The 16510-nt window shown below is 38.9% G+C and overlaps 1 protein-coding gene across 1 annotated transcript; it reads right to left on the reverse strand.

Moving 5' to 3' along the window:
- Positions 1-1776: 1776 nt before the first annotated feature.
- LOC306855452 (advillin-like) lies at positions 1777-15886 on the reverse strand. Its single transcript, XM_079394189.1, has 20 exons — positions 15732-15886; positions 15466-15546; positions 14024-14098; positions 13176-13372; positions 12173-12281; positions 11578-11688; positions 11293-11498; positions 11082-11160; positions 10116-10214; positions 9406-9559; positions 9159-9259; positions 8810-8947; positions 7963-8121; positions 6751-6930; positions 6473-6621; positions 4630-4774; positions 4220-4408; positions 4021-4089; positions 3815-3922; positions 1777-2063 (listed from the first exon to the last, which is right to left on the reverse strand). The coding sequence occupies exons 2-20, from the start codon at positions 15523-15525 to the stop codon at positions 1950-1952; spliced, it is 2442 nt and encodes an 813-aa protein (XP_079250315.1). The 5' UTR covers positions 15526-15546; positions 15732-15886; the 3' UTR covers positions 1777-1949.
- Positions 15887-16510: the final 624 nt, after the last annotated feature.

Raw genomic sequence — 16510 nt, forward strand, 5'->3', positions numbered from 1 at the left:
TGAACTTCTTAGCTGGTGAAATATCTATGTGTTGAATCACCTAATAATAAAATGTGACATTCTGTAGTTTTGTCTCATATTCATATTTTAATCATATTTGCAAATGTCTTGACTCCACAGCCAACAGAGCAATTTTGTATTTACTGTTCCAATACTTTTGGAGGGCACTGTATATATATATATACAGTATATGTGTGTGTATGTGTGTGTGTGTGTGTGTGTGTGTGTGTGTGTGTAATTTTACTAATTCAGATGCAACCTATGTGCATCACTTGATGGGTAACAGTTCTATATCGTGTCTTATTGTTCTAATTCTATTTATTGACTGGATACGAGACATTTCTCAGATGAATTTGAGCAGTGCTGCTTTGGTCCTGGTTTTTAGATGGTCTTAACCACAACACTAGATCGAGGAGACATGTGAAATGTGCAGTGTTGAGGGCTCCAAGAATGTGGTGGGGAACTGTCCTGGATGATGAACGATGTTAACATTCATTGTCAGTCCATTTCATTTTAGAAAATTAAAAATTTTCTAATGAACTTATGTCATTTCTTTTGATAAAATACATCATGAAATACAATTGTTCACTTCATTTTACCGCAGATTCTTTTACAAACAAGGCATGATTCAACGCGGGATTTTCAGAAAGATTGAAACTAAAAGACGATGCTGTGCCGACTATATTGGATCTGACAGTAGCAACACACAAGTGTGAGTAACTCTTTTATTATGTGATCACTATGCTTTGTCTGTTATTATAGGTTGTTTGATATGTCCTGAGTGTTTATGCGTTTTTGACCTAAATCACAGCAGCGTCCATCTGAAGGACATAGGCTGTCTAATATATTCAACTGCAATGGAGAAATTATAGCTACAATTAGCTCCAAGCTACACATGACAACTTTGACACAACACTTTTAATTAAACGTCACTATCAATCACCATTGGTCATTTGTAATAACTTCTGTCTGCGATCCAGTCTGGATTTTGGTCAAATGATCTGGCAGAAATATATTGTTAGTAACATTTTTAAATAATTGTATGGGGAAGGTACACAATAACTTATGTGGGGCGTGAAATTAAAGTAATGTAACTAGTAGTGTTACTAATTACTGTTGCCAGAAAGTAATAAGTAATAATATTACCTTTGGAAGGAGTAACTAGTAATGAGTAATAAAAAAATGTAAGTAACGAGCCCAACACTGTTGTCATTTTTTTCTTGTGCATGTCTCTTTCACAGCTTTCGTATCAGTTTTTGCATCATTCATTGACTTAAAAGTGAGTGTTTTGGGACACAGTATTTCCTCCAGACTCAAACTGTCAGGATTGTAGATTGTTTTATGTGTGTTTTGCTCCCCATGTGTTCCCTGTGACCCAGTTTCTCCCTCGTGTTGATTGTTAATTTGATTCCAGGTGTGTCTCGTCTTCCTCCCTGATTACGCTGTGTTTATAAGCCCCAGTCCTTTCAGTTAGTGTTTGTCGGTTCTTGAATGTCTTCCCTGTGCTCCATGTTCCCCGTTGGACTATTAAAGACTCTACATTTGCTAAATTCCTCATCTCCTAGCTCTGTGCTCCTGGTAAAGTGTGACAAACTATGCATACAAGAAAATAAATAATTTGAATGGAGAAGCATCTGTTGCTAAAGAGTTGCTCAGAAATGAAAAACATTTAGCCTCGGTTATATTCTATAGCACTTTGTACACACTTTAGTCAATAGTTGTAGGATAGGTGGTAATGTCACTTGAAGAAAAAACAGGAGTAGAAAGATTATTCTTGTAAATATACATTTTTATTTTGCTTTCACCAAAAAAGTCCCGCAATTAAACTGCAATATGCTTATTGTGTCTGGAACATATGAAAGATTACATTAGTGCTATCAATTATGAAATATAGATGCGTCTTTGTTCCCTCTTCCTACTACCAGCACTTACAAAACATATGTCACTTTTCAAAACAATCCCTTTTCCTTCTTAATGGTCTTCTGTTTCCACTGAGGCAGACTGTCAAACTCTTCTCTGGAGGTTCCAAGTATGGTCTGGAAATCTTCGTCAGAGAGATATCTCTAATATACCAAGAACAAGAAAAGGAGATAGAAAATGTATGATGTGCTGTAAGTGTATGAAAATTATTTGAATCCCTATAAGAAGAACTATGTTAACTCGGTGACAGGAATTAGAATGTTTTATACAGAAGCACACATTGCTTTCAACAAAGCAACACTACACTTTTATTCAAATTTATTCAAATATTTTAGTCAAATTTCTCATAATTCCCTTTCTATGTCGTGCTCCATTTGGTTGAGGCATGTGCACTCTTTAAAGTATAACCAGCAATTTGTTTGGTATTAGGACTCTGAATCTATAAGTGTATAACATTTGCAGATTTTAAAAACATCCTTGCGTTAAATATTAATAACATGCACAGGTAGTGTGATTTTTTTTTGTCTTTTTTTTTTTTTTTTTAGAATGCATTTTCGCTGTCAAGTTTCTCTGCGCACAGTGCAACATCTACATTTGAAGAGTTCAGATGCAAAAGCCTCTAAGTGTCATCTGAAATTTTCTTCTAAAATTAGTATTTTCTCAGGCTCCTATGTTTATGTTGAGTTATTTCACTTTAATGGGAATGAAAAGAACCTATTCATTGACATTAAAGGGAAATTACTGAACCCACACATAGGAGTGCTAAATGCTCATTTTAGAAGATTTCAAAAAGCACTTTTGCATCTGAATCGTGGATGCTTTTGTCTGAGCTGTCTAAATTGGTTATGTAACAAGGCGTGTCCTTAAATGATTAATGTCAGACTTTGTGTAAATCTGACAAATCGCCTAAGGAAAATGATCCATGAAAAAAACAATGGAATAGAAATCGATCTGAATGACCTGATTTCCCTGAGCAAAAGTTTTGCTTACATTGAACCTTAAAACAGAGCAGGATCATTTACGTCAATTAATCAACATGGGCCATGCATGAAAATATGATCGGCTCGTAATTTGACAGGAAGATGTCAGGAAGGTCTGTATAGACTGCAGGTGGCAAATTTCTTGAGAACTCGATAAATCCAAATGACAACAAGATTTTCTTGGTGGACAACAGTACTAATTTAGAGCAGGGGTAGGCAACGTCGGTCCTGGAGTAGAGTTTAGCTCCAAGGGGGAAGTCGTGGCCTAATGGTTAGAGAGTCGGACTCGTAATCCAAAGGTTGCGGGTTCGAGTCTCGGGCCGGCAGGGATTGTAGGTGGGGGGAGTGAATGTCCAGCGCCCTCTCCACCCTCAATACCACGACTGAGGTGTGTGTGTTCACTGCTGTGTGTGTGTGTGTGTGTGTGTTCACTGCTGTGTGTGTGTGTTCACGGTGTGTGTGTGTGTGTTCACTGCTGTGTGTGTGTGTGTGTGTTCACTGCTGTGTGTGTGTGTTCACTGCTGTGTGTGTGTGTGTGTGTGTGTGTGTTCACTGCTGTGTGTGTGTGTGTGTGTGTGTTCACTGCTGTGTGTGTGTGTGTGTGTGTGTGTGTGTGTGTTCACTGCTGTGTGTGTGTGTGTGTGTGTTCACTGCTGTGTGTGTGCACGTTGGATGGGTTAAATGCAGAGCACAAATTCCGAGTATGGGTCACCATACTTGGCTGTATGTCACTTCACGTCTTCAACCCTAATCAAACACACCTGAACAAGCTAATCATCGGCACTCCAGGACCGACGTTGCCTACCCCTGATTTAGAGCAAAAGCAGCTTTTTCCCTACTTACAATAGGATCACCTTGTGTTGCTTGAATGCTCGATCAAGCTCCTGTAAACCAAAACATGAAGCTGTACGCACCTCTTTGTGTGTGGGGTCCACGTTTTCAGGCAGCTCTCCAGCCAGTTTGTTAATCAGCATTTCTGGTGCATATTGTGAGATGGTTATACTCTCCGCACCATTGGATCCCTGTCATAAGAAATTACAATTTGATGCAAATCTTTCATGCAAATCATGCAAATATTGACGGAAATCTGTATTATATACAAGGGTACAAAGGATCATACAGAATCAACTTTAGTGGGCAATGTAATCTCTCCTAACTCCTCCTTCAGCTGCTCATAGGTTTTGCCACCCTAGTACAAGGATAAAAGCCGCGTATGAATTACAGCAGAACGAGTTTTGTTCATCAGTAGAGAATGACTCCTTAAATAGTAGGCCTGTAAATCTCTTTCAGAATGTTGATACAATGCAAATCCAACCTACGCTCCATTTTGTTGGGTCCCAGGCCATGAACCACCCAGTAAAGGTAGGAGGCTCAAAGCCCTGCTTCACCATTATCACAGGTGTGTCAAGGTCTCGGGATCCAGGATGAGTCCGCAGGTATTCCTGGCAAGTGTTCACAGATTCCTTACGCTCCACATCATTGGCTTCATTTCCAATCCAAAGAAAGACCTAGAAGAGCCGAAGGCTGCCTTTAGGATTCTAGTAATCTAATCTACTTCTCATGATATTTCGGGTCAACGCTTACATGTTATGACAGCTGCTATATTGTTATTATTCAGATGTCGGCATACCGGCGAAACTATTGTAGAAACATCGCCTTTCACCATCAAACTTTACATTTCATTACAGAGGAATAGAGTATAGTTTTAGTTCAAACTGTGCTGGTCTACCTGATCCCACGTGTCCAAAAGCATGACGTCGTCCTCTCTCAGATCATCCTGTGTGAACTGGGTTACCTCAGTGGCAATAAACTGGCCGGTCTTATTGGAGCATTCAAAAAGACGCGGTTGATGATCTAGAGTAACCTGCTGTAATCTTTAAGAAGACGTGACATCAACAGCCAAGAATAAAGAACCTTTTCCCACATTCCCACAAAAGCTGTCACTGGGGGAGTACCTTTTCAAAAGGTACACCTTTGTACCATAAGGGGCTTTCACACTGTGCACTTCTAGGAACTTGAAGTCAGGATTTATTTGCGACGTTTACAAAGATCAACAACCAGTGAATGGAGGACGCCGTGACCGGAGCTGTTTTTGTTGTGTGCCATGGGTTTCGTGATAACAGAGATATTATGTAAACGCATATTTTACGAGATTGAAAGACCACGAAGATCTGACTAAATCTCCTATGTCAACTTGCAGTGTTATCACCAAGGCTGAGAAAAGAACACAACGCTGCAGACAACAGGTAAATGCCGTTATTATTGTCTTAATGGAGTTTTTAAAAATGCCGGGTAGTTGGTGTTTCGTATATATTTCACTGGTATTTGGCTGTATAGAACTGTTTTAGACCCTACTCTGAAGTAGAATCTTATTTAGTTCCCCCAAATGGAGTTCATAGAACTAAATGCGTTCCTAGTTACTGCTGTGCGAACACACCAAAAAACAGTAACTTCTGCCAATAGTTTTTGGAACTATGAAAAGGTTCCTCCAGTGCGAAAGCTCCTATATTTACCCCTAAAGGGTGCATATTAGTACCTTAAAGGGGTCATGTACTGAGAAACCAAAATTCCCTTGATCTTTTGACATATAAGAGGTAATTGTACTATAAAACATCCTGTAAGTTTCAGAACTCAAAACTTTCTCGTTAGTCTAAAAACAACATATATTAAAGCCAGTCAGCCAAAACACCTCCGCAGAAGATCAACGCCTGCTTCTACAGCTCTGCCTGTTTAGCCCCGCCCACAAATTCTACATCACTGACTGTTCATGCATGTAGTGTAAATAACGAGAGAGGCAAATGCAGGTCTATGCATAAATCAAATGATAAAGATGCTCTGAAGACGAAAAGATGCTGTGCAGTGCCAAGCTGTGGAAAAACTATTTTGCATTGCCTTCCTTCTGATCCCAACATTAGGAAAGAGTGGATGAACTTTATTTTTAATTAAATTCCAGACCGCATCAGTAAGAAATCAGTCCTTTGTTCACTTCATTTTACCGCAGATTCATTTACAAGCAAGGCATGATTCAACGCGGGATTTTCAGAAAGATTGAAACTAAAAGACGATGCTGTGCCGACTATATTGGATCTGACAGTAGCAACACACAAGTGTGAGTAACTCTTTTATTATGTGATCACTATGCTTTGTCTGTAATTATAGGTCATTTGATATGTACTGAGTGTTTATGCGTTTTTGATCTAAATCACAGCAGCGTCCATCTGAAGGACGTAGGCTGTCAAATATACACAACTCTTAGCCAATCATATTAGTTGGCGTTTATTTCCAAGTCTACAATCCTCCACACCTATTTAAACAGAGTGTTCTGATGAGGGGGTCAAAAACAGGACAGAAAATAGCCTATTACTTATAAATTATGTTTTTTGATGTAAAAATCTTGATAACATTATAAGTAGACCTCAGAGAACAGAACAAAATAAAAAAACACAGGCAGTTCATGACCCCTTTAATGATGCATAGTAGTCCCTAACATAAGGGTACTGTCCCATCGACAGCTTTTGAAGCATTTTCTGTGATTGCTTGGAATCTCGAAGCACAAATAATGTTCAGTGTACCTTCTGTCACTTGCATATGGTTCTTTTCCACCTAAGATTTCCCAGAACTCATTTGGCTCCTGTCCCTCAGCCATGATCTCCTCTGATGATCCTCGACCAATAAAGGAGGCCACCTCCTTTGCCATGGCCCTTTCATCACCACTGGACCCCTGAGAGGTTATATATAGAGCTTAGTACTGCTTTCCCAATAATGCATTGCATGCTGTACTTGACAAATGCTGAGTGCTTTTTTTCCAATAAAATACTACCAGTGTCATGAAAGCAGAAAGACTGCGTACTTTGCCATACCACAGGTAGGTGCCGTTCTGGCTTTTCAAGAGGAAGACATCATTGGAGTTGAGCGAGGCCACCAGAGCTGGCACCTCTATAGCTTTTGAATTGGTTGGGTGAGAGCCGCAGATCTGAAACAGGCGGACGGGCGGCTCTGGCTCCGGGGTGCTCTTTCTGGACGTCCCTCCCTAGGATGGAAACAAAGCAATATTTAAGTATTACGAAAACAGAACATTTATGCATTATCGTAATACAATCTTTAGCTTATAATGTCAGCGTCTTTCACATAAGGTAATAGTATGTCTGAGAAACGCATTACATTATGAACACATTGTAGCAATTTATAATGTTATCGCAGTTTCTAATGCAAAAGCAGCACATAATGTATAGGTGAATTAAAGAGGTTGTTGCATTAAAAGAAATGTAGGTTTATTAGGCTGCATAGTGAACACAAACATTTTCATAAAAGATTGACTTATTTTGTGATTATGACCTCTATAATTTTGAGTCGTTTTGTGTTCCACTGTTATTTATTTTGGTCACACTTTACAACCAATTCTCACTATTAATAAACTATTAAGTTATTATTACTTTTGCCTCAAACTCCTAATTTGCTGATCATTAATAGTTAGTAAGGTAGTTGTTAAGTTTAGATATGGGGTGGATTAAGATATCTAAAATACAGTCATGCAGAATAAAATATTAATATGTGCTTTATAAGTACTAATAAACAGCCAGTATGCTAGTAATATGCATGCTAATAAGCAACTAGTTAATAGTGAGACTTGGTCCCTAAACTGATGTGTTACCTTTATTTTATTACTATTTTTTAAGTTGCTGGTTTTAAGCTATTTATAAATGAATTCATGAATCTGCTAAATAAGCTATTTCATATTGCTGTTTAAATGCTGTAAAGCATATTCCAAAAGCAAGCTTTTTCACATAACAACTCATTTACACAGAATGTGACTTTGGTGAATTAAGAGCCTTTCTGTGAAAATTAAAAAGGATAGATGTTGAGCACAGAACCATGTACCTCCTGCCAAATGAGTGTTTAATCAGAATGAGCTTTATCGCCAGGTATACAAGGAATTTGTTTTAGTGACAGAAGCTCCACAGTGCAACAATGACAGTGACAAGACACAGATAATAAAAAGAAGCTATGCCAAACGGATCACTAACCAAATGAAAATCTCTATTTAAAACACGTAATGTGCTACCTCGAAGATAACCATCTTGCCCCTGAAGATGGCCATGAAGTGCCGTGGTTCTTTCCCCATGGAGACTCTCACTTGAACAGGCTGACCTCCATACTGCTGGTCCAGCGTCACAGCCTGATACGCACAGGCCGTCACCTCGTCCTGAGACGCATGACGTCCCTGCCAGCAAAACAGATCACCCTCATTATTACGACTTGTGCGACTTGTCATTTATCACTCCTCTTCACTGAGAAGATCAGCTATGTTAAGAATTAATTACTCGACTGGGATGTTCTCTTTTATTCTGGATGGCAAGGGTATTTTGCAGTATTAAACATATTTATACCGATTTCATTAGGCTCCGAAAAGTCTTTAAAAAACCCACAAAGAATGGCCTTCTCAGCTGCCGTAGTTGCAACACTTCAACTCATCAGAACAGGGTGTTCAACGCATCACCGTCTCCATTTAATAAACGTTTTGCGCCGTTTTTTCGGGGCTGAACGCAGCCCAGTATTGTAGATTCAGCAGTTGTACAGGTGTCAAAAGAGAAAATAACATCTGTTGCTTTAATAAGTAAGGCAATAACAAATGTTCTGGCAGAGAGACACAAAAGTAAAAATATTCTGTAGATGTTTGTCTAAAGGGCGTGAAGCACTGAAACTATATGTTTGTGGTGCATATTCATAGAAGACAGGGATTTGTTTACAGTAGTTTTGTTTTATGGGTTTATAATTGCATTGTGTTATCATCACATGATGTGACCTTACACTCTCTCATATGCTCATATGCTTTTTGACATAAAATGATCAATAATTATTAGTGCAATAACACTCTCTTCTACATAGATAAAGGGAATATGTCACTTTACCTTCCACATGTAAAGAATGTAGCTGTTCCTGCCATTAACATCATAGCTGTACAGAATCAGATAGCAGTCGCCTCCATAGAAGTATCCATGCACTTCAGGCTCCACCTCCACCATCTCCAAATCCTCAATGCGCCACACCTGAGGATGGAGAAGTCTTTAGAGATGACAGTGACTGATGACTTTTTTCATGCATGTTCTTTTTTATCCATTTTCTGTCAATTACTGCAATGTTATCTCAATTATCTCTATGTGTATATTACATCCCGATTGCATAATACGTAGATATGTGCTGTTTTTGTTTTACATCTGCATCAATAGCATTACTTTTTAATAATAATCTCCTCCTTACCTGCTTTTGTCCGCTACCATCATCCACCAAGCGCTCCTGTGCAGCAACATCAGGCATCACATGCATCCTAGTGGCATCAAACTTCTCTTGAGTGACATCAGCTAATTAATGAAAGAATAGAGCAAAGCTTATGGACCAGCATGCAGTCTTATTTTGTTCATCATCACAGCTGATGACTGGTGACTTGGGACTGGTGACTTTCAGCTGAAAAAACTGTAAAATAAAGGCATAGGTGTCAGACACGTACCCACTCTCCCTACAGTGTGTGTCCGGCCCAGACCTGCTGTCTGCTCTCTGACAGTCCAGCTCTTGAAGAGTTGTTTGAAGAGAGCCGATTCTCCTCCGTCACTGATAGCCTCCACTTTAGTAGTGAGTGGGTAACCCTTCATTTTAATGAACTCCTGTAGAATTAATCACATTAGTCATTTGTAAGTAAATCAAACATTAATTCAAGTCTTATCACGACGACATCTGATAAAAACATTACAATAATCCACACCACTCCAGTCCATCAGGTAACATCTTGAGAAAACAAACCCATAATTAAAATGTTTTTAACTAAAATCCGAGTCCAAAATCCATAATAACGCTTCCTCCAGTGAAAACGTTCATCTCCTGTTGTCTCTCACATCAAAATCTCTCTCACATAAACGCTGCTTGATCTGTGCAGATCTCTCTCCTGTTTCAGACCAGATGACTTTCTCACCTGAGGAAGCACTATTATGGATTATGGACTCAGATTTTAGCTGGAGCAGCGATTTAAAAAGTCTTGTTTCTTACTAACACCACTAGTGGTTAAACATCCAGGTTATAGGTTCAATCCCTGCGAGGTTGTCTAAACTGTCAGTATTATGCAGCACACAGGTCATTAAGCATTAGAGTAATAAAGGGACAATCACTCTCCTGCTGTAGCAGCCGTTACAACAGAAATGGAAATGATAAAAAATAGGAACTCACCAGAGCCCTGGTCATTGCTGCTTGTCTCTCTGCTTTGTTGGCTGTCTTTCCCTTCCACACAAATATTGACATCCCCCCCTGGTCCAGAATGTAACAGTCCTGAAATAAATTAATGAATGCTCCATTTCCATGAACTGAAATACTACTAAATAACATATTATTTCTTCGTAGTATATATATATATATATATACACAACATAAATTATATTAAAACGTGTTGCAAATGTAGTAATCAGGGTCAGAAACTTTGTGCATTTGTCATGTTCTGTTATTATTTATTTTCATGGATTTTATACCTGTTTTTTTAACTTGTTCCTACTTGTCATGATTATTAATTGTTACTAATGAGAGCACACCTGAGCTTGTTTGCCTGTGTATTTAAGCCCTTCAGTTCTTTCTGTTCTTTGTCTGGTGTTGGTTGTGTTTTAATACACAATGTTACTTCACTACTCATATTTTTGTGTGTACTTAAAGAAACTCCTTCTCTTTGTCTTTCTTTGTGGACCAGATTGTGACAGCATTAGTGTGCTCCTTTTGATTTTTAAAAACAAATCTGACATACTGTATATATTTATAATAATATGATTATTTTTTGTATTTATGTAAAGATATATTTTATACCTTTATATTTATCAGTTTAGTGTGCCACCGTAGTGAGTGCTTAGATGCCTTCCACAATTATTATGTGAATTTATTAATTTGTGGTAATGAATAATTTCTAATTAACTCACATGCAAATATTATGTCTCAAAGGGTCTGTGATTGCTATACAAACCTTTTTTCAGCAAAAGATTTCTATACTTTAGAAATTTTTGTGAACTTACTTTCTTACCAACAAATTAAATTCAGATAAATATGAAAAGTAAATATTTGGTCAAATGATGTTGTGGATTGACTTGTAATGGTCTAATGGGAGTAAACAATATAAGAGGATTAATTGTGCATTTTACACAAATTGCCACTTACATCGTGATTCAGCATGTCCTGTGTGAGTGGACTGGTTGCAGTCTCTGTGATGTTCATAGCTCCATTAGCGTCTGACACGCTGCAAAGTTCAAGGTTTGTTAGAGGACTGCTAGATATTCTAACTAGTGAACATTAGGTGAGCCGATTAATCAATCAAATCACATGTTAGTTAATACAAACAGCTAGCATTTAAGACATACACAGCACTTACTGATAGAGGGTGAGCTTAGACATTTGCTCCCGGTCAGTTATTTCATCCGGAGTCCCACTGGGCAGTTTAGAGGGCCGTACACCCAAAATGCTCACCATCAATTCCATTAATGATGGGGAGTTTGCCTCTGCATCCCCCTCAATTACGCCGATTTCTGTCCGACCCCCTCTCTCACGATCCCTGATGTCCTTGGCCAGCATCATACCCTTACATTCAACAAGGAGCAACATAACATTACGGTCTAAAACAACCCAAAACCTTACGGCCGCTCATGTAGCTCATTACCTTCAGACGTTCTTGTTTGTTGCTTTCAGGGCCATTCCACTGGATAATGGTCTTGCCAAGATCCAGCAGAAAGACACTCCCAGTGTCAAAGCTGTTCCAGCTCATTTCCACCTGCAAATTGGCCAATGCATTCGATCATTTGTATCTTGAGAATCACATTAGGGACCATTTTGGTACCTGTGGTACTAGAAGACACTTAATACTTAAAAGGATAGTTCGCACAAAAATGAAGATTCCGTTCATCTTTGCAAAACAAATGAAGACATTTTTAATTAAATATGTAAATATGTGAATAAAAGAAATTAAATTATAACTGTTCATCATATAAAGCAATCAAGTATCTCCAGAAAATTGGGACTAAACCGCTCAACTAATATGGATTGGTTTTACGATCTCTTTAAAGCATCAAAGTGCTAGATGCGTGGACCGTCAGTGGAGGGGCAGAAATCTCTCAGATTCCTTTCAAAATATTTTCATTTGTGTTCTGAAGGTGATTGAAAATCGTACGGGTTTGGAACGACACGAGGCTGAGTAGATGACGACAGAATTCTCATTTTTGGGTGAACTATCTCTTTAAGACGAACAGTTTGCTCACCTCTGTGCCAGTCACTTTCCTTTTTCCTTTCACATGCAGCAGTCTCTGAATGTTATAAGTGTTTGTCTCCACATGGTTCATTCCCGATGACACCCCTCCTGACTTATAACTAAGGATATATAAAGACATATATTTGAAGCTTTCTGTCATCTTCATGGTCCAAACACACTCAAATTAGTGTCTACTGTATAAGTAGCAGGGCCATTTCTATCTACAGTATGAGTGGCCACTTAGGGGCCCCAAGACACCAGGGGGCCCTGTAAAACATGTTAAAACCACGATATACATGATATATAAGTGTCTGAGCAGCGGTACTGATTAGATTAAAATGTGCTTCCCTCTCAATGAAAAAATACAAAATTATAAAAATGACATCGATGAGAATAGAGAGGTTAAAAAGCATCTGATTATAGAGATATGGATATGTTTGCAGCAGTTCTGCATGCCAGTGTGTTCATGCTTTTACTTGTGTCTGACCTTGATGGACTGTGTGAAGATATATTTCAGCTATTATGAAATTCTCATGAACCAATGGCAATTTAGCAGCCGGTGCGAAGCTTGTGCTGAGTAATGGCTTCAAACCCGACAGTTAAATAATTATAGGGGGTCCGTAAAAAGAACTGAAATCACAACTTCAGTTGGATAGCACCTAGAAAATTCAATTTAGAAACCTCACTTTAAACTGAAGTATTTTTAATGTATATATGTTTTGTCATCAACCCATTATGTTTGTTGTTTTGCTATTTAATTAGGTTACATCCACTGTTGTTCTTCTTATTTTTTGTCTAGCTTGGACAAGTTGTATTTCTTTTTATCAGTTATTTTGCTCAACAATTTTTTTTTTTGAAAAGCAGTGCTTTCAAACTAATCAAAGAAACAACTTTACTTGCCCGAATGCCTGGTGAGATATGCAGTTGCTTTGATACAATTTGTATTGTTAAAGGTGCTATATAAATAAAGGTGACTTGACTTGACATGTGGACTGCAGTTTTCAGATGCTTACATTATGCCCTGCTTGAAATAGCCGCAGAAGATGCTGGACTCATGGTGCTGCACCTCGCGATACTGGACAGGCGAGGTGCCTAGGAACTCATCCAGCTGAATGGCATAGACAGCAGCAGCTCCCTGCTCATCCAGTGTCGACATGGAGCCTACCCAGTAATGAATGTCATAGTATGCAGATTTGCCAGCTTTGCGTGTCTGCATATAGATGACAGACATAGGATGTAAAACATGAGGCTTGGTTGCATCATGATGTCTATGCACCAATAGTTGTCTAACAGGAAACTGTTAGGTTAGGCTGAAGGGGTGAGGTGAGAACAATGGGCTTGTTATTAGAATTCAAAAATAAAAAAGACAAAACAAACTACCGGAGGAAAACTGTCCAAGCTCACACGGCATGGGCATGGCAACACCTCACATAGAAACATCCACAATCAACGGGAACAGGACAGAGAATACAGGGAGGGCAATTAGGATGCTAACGAGGGAGAACAGAGAGAGTGCAACACATGATGTGAACCAGAGAGCACGTGGCCGAACACCAAAGGTGACAGAAGAATCACACGACAACACAGAACAGACAGTGGCCAGTGGCCTCACTAAAGAAACAGCAAGGAGGGAAGGGAGGGGAGCCAAGCCGAGGACAGCTCTGTAGGATCCGGAACCCAGGCAGAAGACCAGGGAGGGATGGGACTCTGAGCCGCTGAGGATCTGGTGCTCAGGGAGCCTGATGGACTCACAAAGACAAGACAGAGCTCTGCCACCAAACTGAGATGACAGAACCCTGACAGAAAACACATGCTATTTGATTTTTCACAACAGAACATAGCAAAGGTTTTTCTCACTTACTGAGAGCAGTAAATAGCAGTCACTTTCATAAAAATGTCCATGAACTTTTTCCGGCACCAAAACAAGATCCATTTTCTGTAAGAAGGGGGAAAAAAGTGTGAAATTTCTTTGAAAACAGCTTGACAGCCTGTCCAAAATCTTTGTTTAAAAACTTGCCCAAATGACCTGTAAAGTACAAATGTTACTCCCCAGATCACTATTCACAAGCACAGTCCAGCTGTATATACTGCACTTCACAATGGAAGGAGAGAAGCTTCTGTGTTTCAGGTCACTGCTTTGTTAGACACAGCAAATGGCCATTTATAGTAGGACTGTATGCAGTTTTTGTAAAATTACAGTCGGTCTGTAACTCTGAAATGAATGATTTGATTGTACTGTTATTTTCAAAGCTTATTAGCATAATGTACTTTCTTGATAAAAAGAAAAGAATGTCATTCATTAGCCATTCTTTTGGAAAGGAGACCTTGGAAAGCTGGAACCGGAATAAAATAATAATAATAAAATAAAAATCATGAATTTCTATACAGTTATTTTTATTGCAGGGCATTAGGTTAGGATAGGCTCATATTTGATTGTATAATTAACTAATAGCTGTTTTCATACTTGTTCAGATTTGATAGCAGTATTATTTGGCTATACAAACATAAAACAAATACATAATGTACAGGGCTGCATTTCCCAGAAGCATCGTGGGCCTAAATGGACCGTAGGCCTGTTGCCACCAATGGTCTCTACAATCAACTTACCTTATGATGCTTTTGAGAAACGCAGCCCAGATTGTTATATATCAATGACTAGTTGTTTTTAATCTGCGTAAGTGTTGGCCATGGTTTGTAATGCTATGGCTCATGAGACACAGACAAACCCTTTCACAGAAGTTACACGATAAGTGCCATCCACACAATTCAGATCAAATCTGATCATTTCACAAAGGTCTGTTATTTAGTTTTCTTATAGCTGAATGTGTTAACAAAGTTATGTGATTCATTGCAATTTCTCACTTTTTTTATTGATAACCCTAATTATATTATTAAAACATTAAAATATCAAACGAATCTTGAAATCAAGCAAAAAGCACCAAAAAAGGTTCAATCTAATTATTTTGAAACATCTTCACACTAACATTTGCATGTTTTGCATACGGTACATCCAATTATTCATGCAATAGTTGGCTTAGATTCATGTATGAAAATGTCCAAAATACTCAGATCAATAGATGCTCCTATCAAAGGTGAAATGGATGCTAACGAGGGAGCACAAAGACTGCAGCATATGATGTGAGCCGGAGAGCACACCCTAACCCTGATAACCCTGAGCGGCTCTTCAGCTCATCAGACATGCACCTCTCATATTTTATAGAAAGCATCTCAATCATAAGTTAGTAATGTGTTTCACCATCAGCTTCCTGTTTCAGCATCTATTGCTGAGAGACTCAAACCTACCTCGATTCTCCAAATGAGTATCCCTGGAGAGTGTGTGATGGCTCTGAATGTGTGTTGCATGATTCAGCGCTGCGCACCAGACTAAAAACCAAGACAGAAACGGGTACACTGGGATATTAGCCTTAATTCAGCATCATTATATTACACTGCTTTCATGCTTAATAAGTAATTGCCGTTATTAAACAGGTTTTTAGATAAAAGTAAAGTAGTTTTATTAACAGCATTCTGTTAAAGCAGCTTTAATTGGAACAAAACAAAAGTGTTACCTTGAAGCCCAAGCAGTGATTTCGAAGAGCTTTAGAGATGTTTCTCCTCCGACGGATAAAGGCTGATGTGTAAGTCCAGCCAGAGACAAGTGAACAAGTCCAGGACTGTCTCTGATGCTAACGAGGCACAGAGCAAAATATGCCCTTTTTTGTCCAGGTCTTTTGCACCGATTTGACAAATACTTCATTTGGTTGTATTTGCCTGCTGTCACCCGATGCTGAGCTCAACAACCAATCAGGATAAGACTTAATACAGTCAAGGCAAATGAGTAATGTAAACAAAGAGAGATATTCAAAAGACACAAGCAGTCATGGAGCAGGTTCATCGGGTGTTTTCAGAGCTGTACTCCCTCCAGTCAATGCAACAACATCACTCTTGTACTGTCTAGGCCAGATTCTTACAGAGCGGCTCTGGTGTGCTGTAAAATCTTAGGTCCAGTTTGAGTCATTGTCATTCAAGCCATGTGCAGAATGTCGTTTCACTGGGTCTGTAGCACAAACTGGTGTTTTGTTCACTACAGTGCTCTAGCATTGCTGAAATGACTTGTCAATGAGATGTTGTGGCAGCGTTGGGGGTGAAACATTACAAGTAACACGAGTTAAGTCATCAGTGTTCCTTTTTTCAGAGTAACTATAACCCATTGCTTTTTCATTTACTAGAACATATCTGAGTTGCTTTTTTCAAATAAGTAACGCCAGTTCATTTGTTCCCCATGTATTGCCTGACAGCTCTGATGTTGCCATGTTGAGAGAAACCAGGAGTAAGTGCAGAGGTGTAG

The sequence above is a fragment of the Barbus barbus genome, assembly GCF_936440315.1.
Source record: "Barbus barbus genome assembly, chromosome: 35".
Lineage (NCBI taxonomy): Eukaryota > Metazoa > Chordata > Actinopteri > Cypriniformes > Cyprinidae > Barbus > Barbus barbus.

Coding starts and splice junctions, on each gene's coding strand:
- LOC306855452 (XM_079394189.1), bottom strand. CDS start 15,525: ATGCAACACACATTCAGAGCCATCACACACTCTCCAGGGATACTCATT. Junction 10,215..11,081: donor AGGACATGCTGAATCACGAT/GTAAGTGGCAAT, acceptor AATTTATTTCAG/GACTGTTACATTCTGGACCA. Junction 2,064..3,814: donor TGGACCCCACACACAAAGAG/GTGCGTACAGCT, acceptor TTGGTATATTAG/AGATATCTCTCTGACGAAGA.